Genomic DNA, 19,566 nt, shown 5'->3' with positions numbered 1-19,566 from the left:
CCAATTAGACATGAAAAAAAGAATATGAGAAAAAGCAGGCTGAGAAAGTAGTGATGGAGGTGAAGGATGATGAAGAGGAAGGCAAAAGATTGAGTGAAGAAATTGAAGAAGTCTATAGATTTGGGAAATACGAGGAGGGAAAATCACGTCCGTTAAAGGTTAGAATAAGATCGGAAGCAGGCGCTGAGGAAATCCTGGCAGGTTCATGGAGGCTGGGAAGGAAAGAAGCGTATAAGAATGTATGGTTGAGACGCGATCTAAAGAAAGAGGAAAGAGCTAAACTCAGGCAGCTATGGTAAACAGCCAAAAAAGAAATTTAAACAGAACTGCAGAGGAGAGGATGAGCTACTATATACTTACTGGAACGTGAGAGACATGAGACTGAAGAAGTGGTACACACGGAGAACGAAAGGGAAATAAGTATCACTATAGAAAAGGGAGAGTATTAAAAGTTGCATATACAAACGTAAGTGGTATTTTAACGTCAAAAATGGAGTTGAATGATTATTTAAGAGAAAATGAGTCTGACATTGTGGGATTAACTAAGACCAAATTGTATGGAGGACTTGAAGCATTGGATATTGGGGAAAATAGTTACAATATATAGAGGATGTTACTTGCAAAGAAAGAACTGCAGGTGGATGAAATAACTTATGGAGAAGGAGTGCTGAAGTGCTGCAAGCACGTGTAAGAATTCAAGGAGAAAGAAAAAAGAACTTTTGCCGTTGTATGTCCCACCTAGTATAAACTCATGGGAAAATGAAGAATACGGGAACATGCTTAATGTTTGCAAAAAATGTTTATAGAGACTAACTGAAAAGAGTAAAAACATAACAGTGGTGGGTGACTTTAATTACAAGGAAATAGTTTGGGAACACCTGAAACTGAGGGAGGAGAAACATCTTGGGAACAAATACTATTGAATCTAGCAGTAGACCATATCCTAACTCAATGGGTGAAGGACAGCACAAGGTATAGGACAAACACATCACGAATGGACTTAGTATTTTCTAAAAAACCAGAGAAACTCGATAACTTGGAATATTATAGTCCACTCTGTAAAACTGACCATGTATTACTTAAATTCAGGCTGAAAGAAGGACTAGAAGAAATTAGGAGCGAAGACTATAAAAACAGAAGGTACAATTACAGCAAAACTAACTTTGCAGAATTAAGGAAATACTTTAAACAAGCAGACTGCACTGAATTTTATATATCGGAGAAAACTGAAGATAAGTGGAATATTTTAATGGAAAAGTATAATGAAGAAATAATGAAACATGTGTCAATCAATAAAGTAGACCAAGCCTAGACACAAGGAGTGGTTTAACAGAAGATGTGAGTTAGCAAGGACGGAGAGAGAAAAAGTCTGGAATAGATGGATAAGAAATAGAAGACCAAATCATTGGTTACACTACGTCGGAAAAGAAACGAGTATGTCAAGATTCTGAGAATGGAACAGAAAAACTACGAGGATTTAGTGGATAAATGTAAGGAACAGGCAAAATTGTTTTACAGGTATGTAAACGGCAAACTGAAAAACAAAGGAGAAATAAGCAAACTAAAATACAATAATGAAACATACGAAGACCCCGAAGATATGACGGGAGTGATGAACAACTGATTCTAGTCAGTCTTCACCAGGGAAAACGATTTCCAATGTCAAACCCCAGTGGAATTAACTGATGGTGTTCGTGAAATACAAGTGTCAGTAGATGAAGTAAGGAAAACAATGGAAGAACAAGATGTAAGGAAAGCCTCAGGTCCCAAAAGAGTGTCGAACTGGATTGTAAAGAAATGCATTCACTTAGCACACAGTCCACAACATCATTATGAGTTCCTTAACAGAGGGTAAAGTATCCAACAGATTAGAAAAGAGCTGATATTGTGCTCATATTCAAAGGGGGATATAAGGAGGATCCATTAAACTACAGACCAGTGTCATTGAGCAGTTTAATAGCAAAAATATGTGAATGGATAATAAAGAAATAGATGGAATATCTGGAGGAGAAAGGTATGTTGAGTGATAGACAGTGTGGATTTAGAAGAGGACGATCATGTGTCACAAATTTAATAAGCTTCTACTCATGAGTGGTTGACATAGTGCAAGAAAGAGATGTCTGGGTGGACTGCATATTCCTAGATCTAAAGAAGGCATTTGACAAGGTCCCGCATAAAAGGTTACTGTGGAAATTTGAACAAAATGGAGGACTAAAGGGAGGATTTCTGAAATAGATGGCTGACTTTCTAAAAGACAGAGAAATGAGAACAATTATAAGAGTTAAAAGATCTGCCTGGAAAAAGAGTCTTAAGTGGAGTTCCGCAGAGGTCGGTATTAGCACCAATAATGTTTGCGGTATATGTGAACGATATACCAGAAAATTTAGACAGTTACATCAGTCTGTTTGGAGAAGATGCTAAATTAATGAGGAAGGTGAAAAGAAAGATTGATTGTGAGGTGCTACAACAAGACTTAGATGAAATAGAGGAATGGTCACTCACATGGGAAATGGAATTTAATAAAAAAAAGTGCAGCATATTAGAATTCGAATGAGCAAAAGAAGGTCGAAGGGCGTTTACTCAATGGGGAATAAAAAAACTAAGAAGTCTGAAGAAAAAGACGTATGAGTAACCATTGTGGATAACTTGTCACCCGAAAAGCACATGAATAGAATTCAAGGAAATGTCTATGAACTTTTGAGAATTATAAAGGTGGCATTCACTTACATAGAGGAGGATATGATAAAAAAAAATAACTTAACGACTCTAATATGCCAAAAAAATTAGAATATGCAGCTACAATATGATAACCAAACAAAAGGAAACACATAAGGAAACTAGAGAGAATACAGAGAGCAGCAAAAAGCTTCCCCCAAGTTTAAGTGAACGGTCATATGAAGAAAGGCTACGAATACTGGGTATTACAACCTTAGAACAGTGAAGGGAAAGAGGAGATCTAATAGCAGTATACAGAGCAGTGAATGGACTGGAAAAATAAGATAGAGAAGACTTACTAATCTGATAGAACAATGACATAAGAGGACATGGGAAGAAATTAAGAAAGGACAACTCCAGGAGAGATATCATGAAGTTCAGCTTTCCACAAAGATGTGTAGAGGTGTGGAACGGTTTAGATAAGAGAGTCGTTGAAGCACGGACAATCAATAAGCTCAAAGAAATGTTGGATTTGCATAGATATTGAGATGGTGCAGCACGAGCATAGCTGTTTCCCTGTATGTTACAACTAGTTAAATACAACCAGATAAATACACACACACACACACACACACACACACACACACGGCCCGGTAGCTCAGTGGTTAGAGCGCTGGCTTCACAAGCCAGATGACCAGGGTTCGATTCCCCGGCCGGGTGGAGATATTTGGGTGTGTCTCCTTTCACGTGTAGCCCCTGTTCACCTAGCAGTGAGTAGGTACGGGATGTAAATCGAGGAGTTGTGACCTTGTTGTGCCGGTGTGTGGTGTGTGCCTGGTCTGAGTCAGACCTATCCGAAGATCGGAAACAATGAGCTCTCAGCCCGTTCCGTAGGGTAACGTCTGGCTGTCTCGTCAGAGACTGCAGCAGATCAAACAGTGAATTACACACACACACACACACACACGCCTGGTAGCTCAGTGGTTAGAGCGCTGGCTTCACAAGCCAGAGGACTGGGGTTCGATTCCCCGGCCGGGTGGAGATATTTGGGTGTGTCTCCTTTCACGTGTAACCCCTGTTCACCAAGCAGTGAGTAGGTACGGGATGTAAATCGAGGAGTTGTGACCTTGTTGTCCCGGTGTGTGGTGTGTGTCTGGTCTCAGGCCTATCCGAAGATCGGAAATAATGAGCTCTGAGCTCGTTCCGTAGGGTAACGTCTGGTTGTCTCGTCGGAGACTGCAGCAGATCAAACAGTGAAACATACACACACACACACACACACACATATGGGTACTTTACTTTTAGTGACTACAGCCGGAAGTCACTTAATACATTATTTAACTATGAAAATATAACCTCACAAGATGTATACATATTCACATAACTAAAGTATATCCATTTTCTAAATTTGTGTTCACACACTTCACACATTCCTCTAGAAAAAATAAGGAATTACTCTTTTTAATCACGAAAGCAACCAATTTCACACTTACACTTTATTCTATTCCCTTACAGCAGTTACGGATTAGATATGTGGTAACAACTGCTCTGTACTGGCTCTTCTATTTTCTAATTTTTTTTCCGCTTCCTTGTTTTGTTTTTTTATGTCGTTTTTCCCCATGTTTTCTTCTTATTCCTTTTTTCTTGTTCCATCTTCATTTAATGTAAGTTTGCTTCATATAGGTAGGCGGTGGCGTAGTGGATAAGGTGGTGAGCGTGGGATCGGGCAAGACGTCCACGCGTAGGTTCGAATCCCACCACATACCTCTTTGAAGCCATGCCATTTGTCGAGTGGGTTAAAGTTACCTATATGTCACCATGATACCCAGATTCTAGGTGGAGGTGCAATTGCCTTACACCAAAGATGCACTTGATTTCGGCCCTAATTTGGGTACCACTATAAATAGAATTGCCTGCGCCACTAATAGACGGAAGCTGAACAGCGCTTCCCACATATACTCTTCAAGTATGCCTACAGGCGCTATAGGCCATAACATAAAAAAAAAAAAAAAAAAATATATATATATATATATATATATATATATATATATATATTTGTTTGTTTGTTTTTTTTTTGTATTTTTTTCCTTTTTTCTTTTTCATCTCTTGTCTCACGTCCACCCATCGCTGCAGGTGATGGGACTGACGATCCTGGCCGCGGGCACGTCCGTCCCTGACCTCATCACCTCCGTTATCGTGGCCAGGAAGGGCTTCGGCGACATGGCCGTGTCCTCCTCTGTCGGCAGTAATCTCTTTGACGTCACCTGCGGGTAGGCCCTGCCTCTTGTTTGTCTGTGTTTGTGTTAGTCCCTGTTCCACCTAGTGAGTCCTCCGGGCGAAAGTGGCAAGCAGAACGGTGTAGAAAAGAGCAGTTGTTGGAGGGTGGCAGATAGGCTCTCGGTAGTAGTAGTAGTAGTAGTAGTAGTAGTAGTAGTAGTGGTAGTAGTAGTAGTAGTAGTAGTAGTAGTAGTAGTAGTAGTAGTAGTAGTAGTAGTAGTAGTAGTAGTAGTAGTAGTAGTACCAGTAGTAGTACTAGTACTAGTAGCAGTAGTAGTAGTAGTAGTGATATCTTGAATTATAAGGCCTGGGTATGTCAAAAATAACTCACTAACTTATTTTCTTGTTCCCAGGCTACCCATTCCGTGGCTCCTCTTTGCGCTCGGCGAGGTGATCAAGAATCTACTCAATGGCAGAGACCCCGGCGACATCAACCCCATCGAAGTGAAGTCAGGTAAACACTTCATGAGGTCATCACAGCGCCAGACGATCTCGTTTTTAGTGGTGGTTTAGCTAAATAAGTCTTTCAATAATTCATACTTTATCTCTCACTCATTAGGCAATTAGTGGATTTAGCAAAAAAAAAAATTAAACCTCGCTATAGATTCTGAGTACCTATAAGGATTGACGTGTGTGTGTGTGTGTGTGTGTGTGTGTGTGTAAAGATGTCATAGTCCTCATTAGATTCTTTATTGATTATAACTATGTAAGTCAATTCATTATACAACCTCAGATTCTGTATCCACACTAAAGACAACTGTTCATCTGCTGAGTATTCACGCTGATTCTCTTGTCTACAGACGGAATGGCGTGCTCCATCATGCTGCTTTTCGGCATGCTCATGTTCGTGATCGTCGCCATCGCATGCTCCAAGTGGAAGATGAATAAAGGTCTCGGCATGACCATGTTCGTCTTGTACTTCATCTTCGTCATGGTTTCCCTCTTCTTTGAATACGACATTATCTTTTGCTTCATCTGAGTGGTTGGCGGTCACGTCGTCTCACGTCTTGTGTTTACGCCGTGGAAGAAGACATCACAATCCTCAAGTTTCCCAAACCCAAACACATTCTGGAAGCCGAAAAAAAACAAAACCGGAAATGCCTCCATATCTTTTTAGATTCATCCTTCTATCTGAGGTACATCCGTGTCCTGTTCCCCCCCTCCTCCACCTTCCCCCTCCCACATCTAAGGCGTCACATGCCTTGATTCACACCTCATAAGGCCCCCACCCCAAAACACAACTAGGTGTAGTGTCTTCTGCTGCTGCTGGTCCTGCTAAGCGACCCACTGCCCGGCTCCACCATCCAGCAAACTGAGCAGCGTTTGCATGGCCCCTATTAGTTGAACAGTCAAGTACGTAACTCGGTGGTACACATTGAATTCCAAGCCTTTTTTTTTTCAGCCCCTCCGTAGATGTGGACGACTCGGTTCTATTTAACTTGTGCACATTAGTGGCCGTGTGGAGGATGTGCTGCCAGCCAGGTGTCATCATCATCATCATCATCGCGATAACCACACTTACATAATACTGAGCCCAAAGAGACAACAACAGTCCTTGGAAATATATATCCGGTTCATTGGACTTCATGGAGGGGCCTCCGCACGTACCTCAGAAGTCTTCCCCTTCCCCTTTTCCTTGCTATCCCCACCCGAGACTCCGACACAGGATCGCCCTCTCCCCCTCGCACACGCTCATGCACTAAATTCTGCGCTTTCAGCCCCAAGAAAGATTTTTTCTGCCATACCTGGAGGCTCACCACACACACACACACACACACACACACACACACACACACACACACACACACACACACACACACACACACACACACACACCGAACGCACAAAAGCAAAACTCACACAGTCAAGTGCTTCGAAATGTCTGCCTTGTGGCCGTGCGGAGAGGTGTCCTGGAGTGACCACGTCTCCTGCGAGGCGAACATTTCCCAGCCAAGATCAGTAAAAAATAAAACAGTAGGGATGAGCAGGGGAACGTGTTACATCATACATTGCTGGTAAGCTCAATGAGCAAACATTTTTTACATTTTGGAGAATATTCATCTCGTAATATGGCCATTTTTGTTTTATAAGCAGTATAGAATGTTGAATTATACTAGATATTTTGTGTTCGATTTCTATATGAACTAGGAACTTCCATGATTGTTGGTATTTTTGGCAGTTATAGGAGACATTCACGAAGTATTCCTGCCCTCCCTCCCCTCCCCCTTCTACTCTTCAGGCACGAGATAGCGGTGGTGACGGCAGTGCCGCACATCACCACAGGTGTTCTGATGTCCCACCTCGAATTTCCCTTTTCCCTTTTTGGTCCCTCAGCAAACAGAGGGATTAAGTAATTTTGGTATCGGTTTAGAGCATATATATATATATATATATATATATATATATATATATATATATATATATATATATATATATATATATATATATATATATATATATATATATAATGCTCTATTGTAGAATAACAGTTACTTAGAAATTTTTTGCCTTGCAAGAAAGATCAATTGGATACAAGGCTTTTACAGTAACAAACACATGCTATTGCCTTGGAATATGGTTCTGTCTTTGTTTTTAGTGTATTTGCAGTGCTGTAGTCGTTTAAGTGTTATAATAATGATGGTGTACCATCACTTGTTTATATTATTTTGAAATTACAACTCATCTACTGGCCGAACAAGTTTGAGAAATGATGGTATTAAGACGAAGATGACTGTTGAAGATTGTAATCTGTGATAAACACGCCCTTGACACCACCGTCTCCACCACACCACCACACCACCACCAGTCCACCACTACCACCTCCACCATCATTCCTCGAACGCTTGCTCGTCGACTGACCGCAGTAGACAGTAGTCCTGACTGAACTGGGGGCCGTCCTGCCTGCGGGAGGGTCGCCACCTGTAAGGTCGACCGTCCGCTAACTTACTCAACGCTCGTGGCCTGAAGTGTACTTGTGACCAGATGGGTGATTACGAGCCGTCAGTGGGAAGCGAGTCATTTCGTAGCCGCGCGTCTCGCTCCATCGTTATCAAAAGACCCATCATGCAAAGTCCAAGACTTAAAACAAACCAGAGTTCACTCGTATCGATAACGCCGCCCGCGCTCAGCTCGTAATCGCCTATTGATGAACTATTACGCAGCTACAGCAAGTCAAGAATATACGAGGTAGAACAGCTTCATGTAGCTTTTATTGCAGCACAGCTCCAAGTTCAGTCACTGTGATGATTTCTGCCAAGCCCTCGCTGCCCCGGGGCTCTTGAGTTAGCTAGTAGACCACGCACACAGCAATAAATACACGGCATTTGTATCTGGAAAAAAAAAACGTTAGGAATGGATGTCATTTTATAGCCACATTCTAATGTTGTTTTGATGAAAAGTCTAGTTTGCATATATACATATATATCATCTTTACGTTGTTGATGTATATAATATTGATATAAACATATATGAAAAATCAATTATATAGACTTGAACCAAAGATTTATAATTAAGATGGGTCCCACTCTATAAAACCGGGTTGTTATTCTTTCTTTGCCACACACAGTTGTTGAATAGTTTGGGAATACTGATTATCGAGTTCGTTTAGGAAGTTTTAGAGCTTAGGTCGTCTGTCTCGGCTGGAGGCAGCAGTGTTCTGTTCCGACCCACTTGCAGGGGTGTCAGGCCTCGTCGAGGAGTTTTGTGGAAGTTATTTTCAAGATGTTCTGGTTAAGTGTTGCTGCCTCTTTGAACTGTCCTTCTGATGATATTTTCTCTTAACGCCACTAGAGTTTATACAGTTTTTAGAAGTTAATACCTTACCTGCGTCCCTCGTCATTTCTTCACTCTGCATTATGTGATGTGAAAGGATATATTAGTACTTGATATTATGAGACTAGCAAAATATCATTAAGGACCCACTAAGAGGGGCCCACGTGGGGGGTTTAGAAGAGAAAAATGTAATATGTGTTTATAGTTATGGTGAAAGATTGGATTGTAAAGGTGACTTACAGATCAGACCGACACGCCTCTGCCCACGAAGCGACGGGCGTGGCGGGACAGCAGGCTGCGGGCGGGCTGGACTGCTCCAGGCCCCGCTGCGGCCTGGGCGAGGTGTACAGTGACGGACAAGGTGAGACGATAATGCGAAAAGGCTTATGGGACTTCAGGAAATAAGAAGCATTTTTGTGTGTGAAAGTATTACCTCAATTATCACTACAAACTCCCTGTATGCACGCGTCACTGGCGGGAGCCGTTTCCAGCCGTTTGTTTCCCTTATTTATCTTTATTTATAAGCAGATGTGTAATATATGCCAAGATTAAGGTTCAACAAGTGGCTCCGTGGTTCATAAGACCATTAGATTTAGAACTTTAGATAAATCTGTAATCAAACGTAGAACCATGTATCACCGATGGCTTTGCATTCACTCTTCTGTGACCTATAACTACATCCTGCCTTGCGCTACTCTTCTTCGTTGGCCGCCTCGGCACTACCCGGCGCCCGTGCAGTCACCTTCATGCCTCAGCACAGCATAACCCGCCTCGGTCTTGGCCACGACTTTATCCTTGTTTCCAACCCTTACACTGAAACTGTTTCAAATTTATGGCAACACGTTTCAGGTTCTTATTAATTACCAGTCTCTTCTCCGTGTTTCACATCCAAGACAGTGTTGTAGTTTCTCCGTTCGTCACCAGGCACATTCCTGCAGCTGTCCATTTCCCTTGAACCCTTTCATATGATCAGTTGTCACAGATTCCTGTAGTTACATTTATTACGGTAATTTCTGTGTGTACTGAGATAAAAACCTCATTACTGGTTCACACAAATCACTATTTTTCAGTCCTGTAACAGTCGTCATTAGCCTAACCATCACTATCATCTAGACTTCAATGAAGGTTAACATGAATAAGCCTCGTTCAGTCCTGTAACAGTCGCCAGCGTCTTAGCGAATGTGATCATCAGTGCGAGGTGGCAATGAACTGTGCAAAGAAATAACGTGACTGTGCAGGACACTGGGTACCAACCAACTAACCATTATTCTCCTCGTGGAGAATCTGTTACTTTTCATTCGTATTTTTTAGGCAAATGCAAAGGAGTGTCATTTGTATAGGAAGACAGTATATAGTTATTTGCACGAAGCAGAAGAACATAATCAGAAAGATCAAAACTATGTCATACTAATGAGACTTGAGTGTTCAAGCGGCGTGTGTGGCTCGCGGCGGAGAGGTGTGGGAGGTCGAGCCTCATCAGCCACAAAGCCAAACTGTAGTGTGTTCGAGTCAGCCCTTATTTACTCTTCCCCCACGGGTGTCGCATCCATTATGAGTTATTACATTCACGCACATGTCGCAGCAGTAACAAACCCGAGAAAGGTGTTTGTTTGTACGTTACTTTGTTTTGTTTCTTATGGCCGCTTCTGGAATGTTGAGTTAGCTGTTCCAGCAGTGACTGTATCACTATGTTTAGACGACTATTGTCCAATGTTGCTCTACAGTGAGGAATATAATGTAGGGTGTCTTTTTTATTATGTCAGGATGGATGAAGGCGTTTGATTTCTTAACACCAGTGGCATAGGTACAAATCCTACATCCTGAAATGTGTTTTTTTATATAAGGTAATCTAAAACAACTAAGAAATGTAGGTAGTGTAGTGTTTCCGAGATGCGCAAGTACTACATTCATGAGTTGAGCACAAAGCATTCAGAGTTCAGTTCGGAATTTCACTTTGTGCTTAGCTACTATAGGCCTACCCGTGGGCTGTGCTCCCCGAAGGGTCGCGTCAGAGAAGATCGCGAGGTGTTCGTCGCCCGCCGGACTTCCGAGGGTGGGTGACGCTAACCAATTTTCGCGATACGTTTGGACCAGGAGAGCCAGTTGGGTAGATTTCCTTTCCTATATCTCTTCTGCATGATATATTGTGTGTGATTATTTTTTGAAGCTTGTCAGTGCATGGACCTAGTGCGCCTCAAAATTACTGTGAGTAACTTTCCAATCGTGGGAACGCGCACAAATGCCTTGTTATTAAACATTCTAGTCTTTTTAATGGTCTACTTATATAATGTGTTTCGATACATACAGATTCAAAACTTACGAGCTCAATAAGAAAGATTTTGTGACTTAAATGTATAAAACTCGATATCTTGTGTCTTCAATATCTTTAAGGCAGCTGTGCCCCGCCCTCTGCCAGCAGGGACTGGTGCTGCCAAATCGGATAATCAAAACTCTTTCTGCTCGTAATTTTAGGATCAAATTTCGCATCCACTCTAATGGAACTGGAAGCTCGTCTCCTGCTGTACCTTGTCGTCTCTTGTGGACCTTGTGATGTTCTGTTGACTTATTCACTCTTGATGTTAAGTAGTCTTGAAAATGGTTGGCTGAAATTCTTCTGAAGAAAAGTTTATATATATATATATATATATATATATATATATATATATATATATATATATATATATATATATATATATATATATATATATATATATATATATATATATATATATATATATATATATATATATATATATACACACACACACACACACACACACACACACACACACACATATATATATATATATATATATATATATATATATATATATATATATATATATATATATATATATATATATATATATATATATATATATATATATATATATATATATATATATATATATATATATATATATATATATATATATATATATATATACACACACACACACACACACACACACACACACACACACACACACACACACACACACACACATATATATATATATATATATATATATATATATATATATATATATATATATATATATATATATATATATATATATATATATATATATATATATATATATATATGGGAGGCGGTGGCGTAGTGGATAAGGTGGTGAGCGTGGGATCCGGCAGGCGTCCACGCGTAGGTTCGAATTCCACCACGTACAGCCTTAAAACACTTTGCCATTTGTCGAGTGGTTTAAAGTTACCTACATGTCACCATGATACCCAGGTTCTAGGAGGTTACACTCAAGATGAGCTTGGGTGGTGATATGGGCCCTAATATGGGTACCACTATAAATAAAATTGCCTGCGCCACTAATGGGCGGAAGCTGAACAGCGCTTCCCATACACTCTTCAAGTGTGCCTACAGGCGCTATAGGCCTTACCGTAAAAAAAAATAATAATAATAAAAAATATATATATATATATATATATATATATATATATATATATATATCACACATTTTCACACACACACACACACACACACACACACAAATTTGAAATTGATACCATTTTTTTTTTTTAACCAAGTTCTCAACAAAAGCTGTTTTCAACCATTGTAGACTTTTATAGTATCTTCTTTCTTGAAATTTCTATACTTCATGATAGTTAAGGTATCTAAGAGTACATGCCACAAATGTCATATCATGTGATGCATTAGCTTTTTTTTTTATACCATCGGCATTCATTAACCCTTTATCTCCTGAGATAACCATATGGTCACTACATATTATGTTACTTTCCAAAAAATCTTGCAGCTGAGGTTTTCACTTTTGAATATTTCTGCAGGTATTAAAATGAGTGTTATACCCTCCCCTCTCAACTCCTGTAGTGAAATCAGTTAGTGTGCTACTCCCAGTGGGGACAGACGGTCGTTTTTCTGAGAACCGCTCTCCAGAGTTCTGGGAAAATGGCTTCTTCAAAAAGGTAATGCTATAATTTTCTTAGCAGTTAATGAAATTAACTGTATGTCTGTAATAACCTATGTCTATATGAGTGATATATGATGGTAATATGTCACATTTCAATTCTCTGACAGAGTGCTACTAATTTGTGCTTAAAAGCTAGGCTACCATATGGTTGCCTTAGGAGGATACATGTACATTTTTTTTTTACTCATGTTTTCTAAAAGTTATTTGCTTGCATAATGAAAACGGGAACTATTCGAAGTAACAGACTTGATGTGAACTGCCCTCTGCCTAGTGTTGAAACAATGAATAAGAAGGAACGAGGGAGTTCCTCTTCTATTTCAGGAAAAGTAGGGGCAAATGAAGTAAAAGTAATTCGATGGAAAGACAATGCTGTAGTAACTGTTTTATCTACCCACCACAGTCAAAATCCTATTGGGAAAGTGAAACGATGGTCAAAAAAAGGAGAAAAAGTCCATACTGATAGATATTCCTTCTGCTGTTCAGGCCTATAATCGTAATATGGGGGGGCACAGATAGAATGGACCAAAATATCAATGCTTATCGCATTGGTATTCGTGGCAAAAAGTGGTGGTGGAGCTTATTTACGTGGATGTTGGATGCTGCTGTTCACAATGCTTGGCAAATAGCTCGAAGCAGAGGATCATCAATTGATCATCTGTCATTTAGACGAGAATTAGCTATGGCCTACATTCTCATGTACCAAACAGAGCCAAAAGCGCCTGGCAAAAGAAAACTTTCTGGACCAGGAAAAGAAGAAATGAGATATGACAATGCAGGGCATTTTGTTCAACCACTTCATGGCCATTCAAGAAGGAAGTGTATGGGTGAGAACTGCAAATCTGTAGTACGAACAGAGTGTTGCAAATGTGATGTGGGACTGTGTGTATCTTGTTTTGCATCCTATCACAAGAAAAACTAGGAGTGATATTACACTATAGCTTTGAGGATTTCTATAATTTATTTTTTTTATTTATTTTGAAAGCTCTGGAATACTTTTATTTTCATGATTTTCAAATCTGTAGTACGAACAGAGTGTTGCAAAATGTGATGTGGGACTGTGTGTATCTTGTTTTCCATCATATCACAACAAAAACTAGGAGTGATATTATGCTGTAGCTTTGAGGATTTCTATAATTTACTTTTTTTTTTCGAAAGCTCAGGAATACTTTTATTTTCATGAGTGTTGGTGTGAATTATCTTTGTGAAACAGAAAAATATTCATACGATGATTGTAGCCCTCATATGTGGAATAATACAGGAATAAACCGTAGTCAAATCTAAAATCTGAATTTTTGTACCCACAATCTCCTTAGGTAACCATTCGGTTACCATGTATATCTCACCTTATATTAATGAAATATTTTTTTTCGCATTTTATTTATGTACAATGGATATAAAATAACTGACTAAACGAAAAAATAACGTTTTGTTAGAGATTTTCTTTTTCAGGAGATAAAGGGTTAATTCATGATTTCATAAAAATTACGTTGGATTGATTGTTAGGCTTCGGATTTTCCTGTTGGCAAACTGCGCCCGTTGAACTACAATATTTTGTTACATATCATGAAATTAAAAATTAAAGAAAATCTATTACTTAGTTAAGAAAGTATATATGTATCTAGTCGTTAAGAAGAGGTCACATATATCGTAGCCGTATGACCGTGTCAACATCAGAGAGAGGATCCAGGGTCATGTCGTCATGTGAGTATAGTGGTTGGCGGGGAAGGCGGAGGGACGCCGCCCTGCTCGGAGTATTGCTTGTAGGTTGTGACGTCATTTGGTTAGTTTGTAACTCCTGGGTTGTGCTGGACGGTGGCGACGATGAGGAGGCGACAGGCCCCCTTCCCGTGCAGCAGTGATCTCAGCCAGCACCTCGTGGAGGACGAGTAGTGCTATAGAGACTGATGCAGTAATGACCCTGGGAGAAGTACTCCCGAGGCCACTGATGGTGATGTCCGGAGGTTGATGGCAGGTGTGCTCGGCAGCAGTGTTTTACTTGAAACACCAGCTTAGTAAACTCTAATAATTAATATGACGTTTAGAATATATAGCATGATGGAAGATCCATAAACAATGTACTTAATATATACGATACAGTAATGTAAACATGTTCGTTATATAATTTGTGCCACCTGTGCGTGTCCTTCAAGATCTAAATATTGTCACCTCAACAAAAAAAAAAAAAAACCTCAATAGGCTTGTAACGGCTCTCCGGTAAGTTGGCAGTATCCTAGTTTAATTCTGAATTGAAACTGAATTTATATTTAAGCCAATGCATTGTTAACAGCAGTACAGAGCCGAATATTGTAGACAACTTAGGCTTAACCAGACTTATTACCAAGTCGGAAGATCGCAGGAATATACCGTCACGTCCGTCGTCCGCTTTAACGCTTTTCAGTGCTACTTTGGTGTTTTTAATTAAACGACTTGATGAAATCTTAGAAAGTCAAGGACTAACAAACACAAACAGTCCTTTGATGAGTCAGGGGCAACAATGCGTGTTGGTTAAGCTCCTTACGTATTTGCCAAACAGAAAAATGCGCTGCTTGTGGCCGGCCAACCAACTTAAATGCCCGTTGTGCGCTAAAACCTGTGCTCCTGTTTGCCCCGTTGCCGGAACCACCGTCACTGGCGACGGGGTAAACGCTGCCAAGTCTGCTGGGATGTAGTTATGCTCTACTCCCAGCCTCTCGTTCTTCTTGGTTCTGGTAGAGTCGAGGTAATAAATAGCATGACCCTCGATTTTAGTTTGATTCGGTTAAATGTTTTGAATGTTACAATGTGATTGTTTCTTAATTGTTTTTTCCACGTTCTAAGATTGTTACAATCGATGTGACTTAATTTCGCTGTTCCGTCCACGAGAGATAAGCCTCGCCTCGTGTCGAGTGTGAAGGCCAGGCGACCTTGGTGACTGAAGTCGAGTGGCACCGCATCGAGGACGAGGGCCAGACCGCCCCTGTGAGGATAGTGGCCACAAAAACTGGCCCTCGCGGGCGTCTGCGCTTATCTGTGGCTTAACCGCAAAAAAATTAATTGGTCTTTAATGTTTTCGCGATCTAAATCTTAATTACGTATGTGCATTACTCAAACCTATAAACAATTTAAACAGTGTATACAAAAGGCCATTGGTGTTGTTGATGTTCAGTGTATATCCTGAGTGACAAATTGGATTACGAGTAACATACACTGGTCTCATCTCTTCTTGACTTCCGCATTTCATTTGTTGTTAATTTTCACGATATCTTCTTTACGTGTCTACCCTCAATTATTAACCGAAAATGTAGTACCTATGTGCGACAGTTTTGTAAATTTTGGTAACACATGATACAGAATGCCAGTTACTGTTAATCACGCTCCAGATAGAGTAATGTACTGATAACGTACGTACGTTATTATCAGTCGACCTCATGAATATCAAAACAGGACTGTTTGTCTGTACAGCGCCGCCCGACCAGCAACAGGGCGGCCCAGCGCGTCGCACTATGCAAGGCTCCAGCCCGCCTCCCGCGCCCCGGACTCGCTCCACACCTCCTTTCTCGTCAAAAAGAAATCGTTTGCCCAGCTTGTCTTGGTTTTTACGTCCTTCTATTCTGAAAGGTCTGCTGCGCTACTTTATGTATATTATGACGATCTGTACATTTTGCTGTGTTTATTTTTAGTGCACATCAACGTTTGTTCTTGTTAAGAAATCATTAATACGTCATTACTTAGCATTTTATTGTGAGCAACATGATACAACAGTGTTGACTAGTTCTCAATAAAGCGTTCATAAGATTACGGTTCTGTTTTACAACCAAAGACTAACGTGACTATCTCAATTACTGTCCTCTTCACTCTCTCCTGTGTGTGTGTGTGTGTGTGTGTGTGTGTGTGTGTGTAATTCACTTTTTGATCTGCTGCAGTCTCTGACGAGACAGCCAGACGTTACCCTACGGAACGAGCTCAGAGCTCATTATTTCCGATCTTGGGATAGGTCTGAGACCAGGCACACACCACACACCGGGACAACAAGGTCACAACTCCTCGATTTACATCCCGTGCCAACTCACTGCTAGGTGAACAGGGGCTACACGTGAAAGGAGACACACCCAAATATCTCCACCCGGCCGGGGAATCGAACCCCGGTCATCTGGTTTGTGAAGCCAGCGCTCTAACCACTGAGCTACCGGGCCGTGTGTGTGTGTGTGTGTGTGTGTGTAATTCACCTCGGTCGTCTGCTGGTCACCCAGCCAGTCTTCCCCATTACGGAGCGAGCTCAGAGTTCATAGACCGATCTTCGGGTAGGACTGAGACCACATCACACACAACACACACCGGGAAAGCGAGGCCACAACCCCTCGAGTTACATCCCGTACCTATTTACTGCTAGGTGAACAGAGGCCACACATTAAGAGGGCCGCCCTCGCTCACTGCCTGGTCAAACTCTTTCATCTGTGTCTCTCTACTTCTATTTATCCTTCTTGCTGGAAGTTTGCTCACATTCAACCTGTCCCTAAAAAAGGTGACCACTCCAATCCTTCTAACTACCGCCCTATAGCTTTGATTTCCTGCCTTTCTAAAGCCTTTGAGTCTATCCTTAATAGGAAGATAATGAGGCATCTATCAGCTCACAACCTTCTCTCTGATTGCCAGTATGGTTTCCGTAAAGGCAGATCTACTGGTGATCTTCTTACTTTCCTAACTGAATCTTGGTCATCCTCTTTTAGGGACTTCGGTGAAACCTTTGCTGTCGGCCTTGACATATCGAAAGCCTTCGATAGAGTCTGGCACAAATCTTTAATTTCTAAACTACCCTCCTACGGATTCTATCCTTCTCTCTGTACCTTCATCTCCAGTTTCCTTTCCGATCGTTCTATTGCTGCTGTAGTAGACGGTCACTGTTCTTCCCTAAAACTATCAACAGTGGTGTTCCACAGGGTTCTGTCCTATCACCCACTCTCTTTCTATTATTCATCAATGATCTCCTAAATCTGACTCAATGCCCTATCCACTCCTATGCTGATGATACCACCCTGCATTATTCAACAGCGTTCAACAGACGCCCAACCCAACAACAATTAAATGACTCAAGGCGAGATGCTATAGGACGCCTAACTTCTGATCTTTCACTTGTTTCTGATTGGGGCAGAGAAAACCTGGTTTTGTTCAATGCCTCAAAAACTCAATTTCTACAACTATCTACTCGACATAACCTTCCAGACAACTATCCTCTCTTCTTCAATAACACTCAACTTCCCTCTCCTCTACATTAAACACACTCGGTCTATCCTTCACTAAAAATCTAAACTGGAAATTTCACATCTCTACTCTTGCTAAATCAGCTTCCAAGAAGTTAGGTGTCCTATGGCGTCTTCGTCCATTTTCTCTCCCTCCCAGCTGCTTGCTCTGTACAAGGGCCTTATCCGCCCGTGTATGGAGTATGGCTCTCATGTCTGGGGGATCCACACACAGCTTTACTAAACAAGGTGGAATCTAAAGCTTTTCGTCTTATCAACTCTTCTCCTCTAACTGACTGTCTTGATTCTTTAAGTCACCGCCGCAATGTTGCATCTTTATCTGTCTTCTACCGCTGTTTTCATGCTGTCTGCTCTTCTGAACTTGCTAACTGCATGCCTTCCCCCTCCTGCGGCCTCGCTGCACAAGACTCTCTACTTCTTCTCATCCCTATTCTGTCCATCTTCCTAATGCAAGAGTTAACCAGTATCTTCACTCCTTCATTCCCTACACTGGTAAACTCTGGAACTCTCTACCTGTGTCTGTATTTCCACCTGCCTATGACTTAAACTCTTTCAAAAGAGGAGTGTCAAGACACCTCTTACGTTAACTGGACCCTCCTTTTAGATTTTTTTGTTTTTTCTCTTTCTACTTTCCTCTTAGCAGGGCCTGGCAACCAGCGGGATTTTTTTTTTTCCAACACTTTGTTTTCCCTTGGCCAGTGCCCTTGTAATGTAAAAAAAAAAAAAAAAAAAAAAAAAAAAGAGGCTTGCCCATTTGCCTCGCCGCTTACCGGGACTCGAACCCGGCCCTCTTGATTGTGAGTCGAGCGTGCTAACCACTATACTACTATACTACTATACCACTGTGTGTGTGTGTGTGTGTGTGTGAGAGAGAAATTAGTAAAAGTTTACTTAGATATTCTTTTACTAAAACGATATGGGCATTCCTAAAAAAATAAATAAATAAAATAAAAGATAGATAGTTGTACATAAGAATAAAAAAGAATAAAGAAACGAAAATTACTATTACACTGCTGCGACTGCTTCTACTACTACTACTACTACTATTACTACTACTACTACTACTACTACTACTACTACTACTACTACTACCACTACTACAACCACTACTACTACTACTACTGCCACTACTAGTACCACTACTACTACTACTACTGCCACTACTAGTACCACTACTACTACTTCTACTACTACTACTGCTACTACTACTACTACTACTACTACTACTACTACTACCACCAAGAATAATAATAATAATGATAATTATGATAATAGTAATAATAATAATAATGATATTAAAAATAATAATAATAATAATAATAATAATAATAATAATAATAATGGAGGAGGAGGTGGAAAGAAACACAGGTTTAAGGAGTTGAGTTTATTCCCGACTAGTTTCGCTTGTGACTTCTTCAGGGGAACTGAGGAAGGTACAAAGTTTACAAAGTTTACAAAGTTTATTGAGAAAAGAGGGGGGAGATACAACAAGGGGTGGTACAGAACAAGATACAAAAACAGAAATACAGAAAAACAGAATAAGAACAAAGTTGCTGGACGGTCCAGCCTGCTGCTGTACAATAATATAAAAGGAAAAAACAAAATCAAAAGGAAAAACACAATTACATAAAAGGAATACAAAGTACTTAGAGAAAAAAAAAGAC

At 40.5% G+C, this 19,566-nt stretch overlaps 1 protein-coding gene across 24 annotated transcripts in view; it reads left to right on the top strand.

Moving 5' to 3' along the window:
• LOC123505138 (sodium/potassium/calcium exchanger Nckx30C-like) overlaps positions 1-8,280 on the top strand; it is a 406,837-nt gene extending 398,557 nt beyond the window's left edge. For all 24 annotated transcript variants that reach the window (XM_045256255.1, XM_045256233.1, XM_045256252.1 and 21 more), the window contains 3 exons: positions 4,789-4,925; positions 5,286-5,386; positions 5,733-8,280. In XM_045256255.1, coding sequence (XP_045112190.1) covers positions 4,789-4,925; positions 5,286-5,386; positions 5,733-5,911 — 417 coding nt within the window. In that variant the 3' untranslated portion in view covers positions 5,912-8,280. The remainder of the gene's footprint in view (positions 1-4,788; positions 4,926-5,285; positions 5,387-5,732) is intronic.
• Positions 8,281-19,566: the final 11,286 nt, after the last annotated feature.

The sequence above is a fragment of the Portunus trituberculatus genome, chromosome 17, assembly GCF_017591435.1.
Source record: "Portunus trituberculatus isolate SZX2019 chromosome 17, ASM1759143v1, whole genome shotgun sequence".
NCBI lineage: Eukaryota > Metazoa > Arthropoda > Malacostraca > Decapoda > Portunidae > Portunus > Portunus trituberculatus.
The sequence above is the reverse complement of the archived record's forward strand: the minus strand, read 5'-3'. Positions and strand labels throughout refer to the sequence as shown.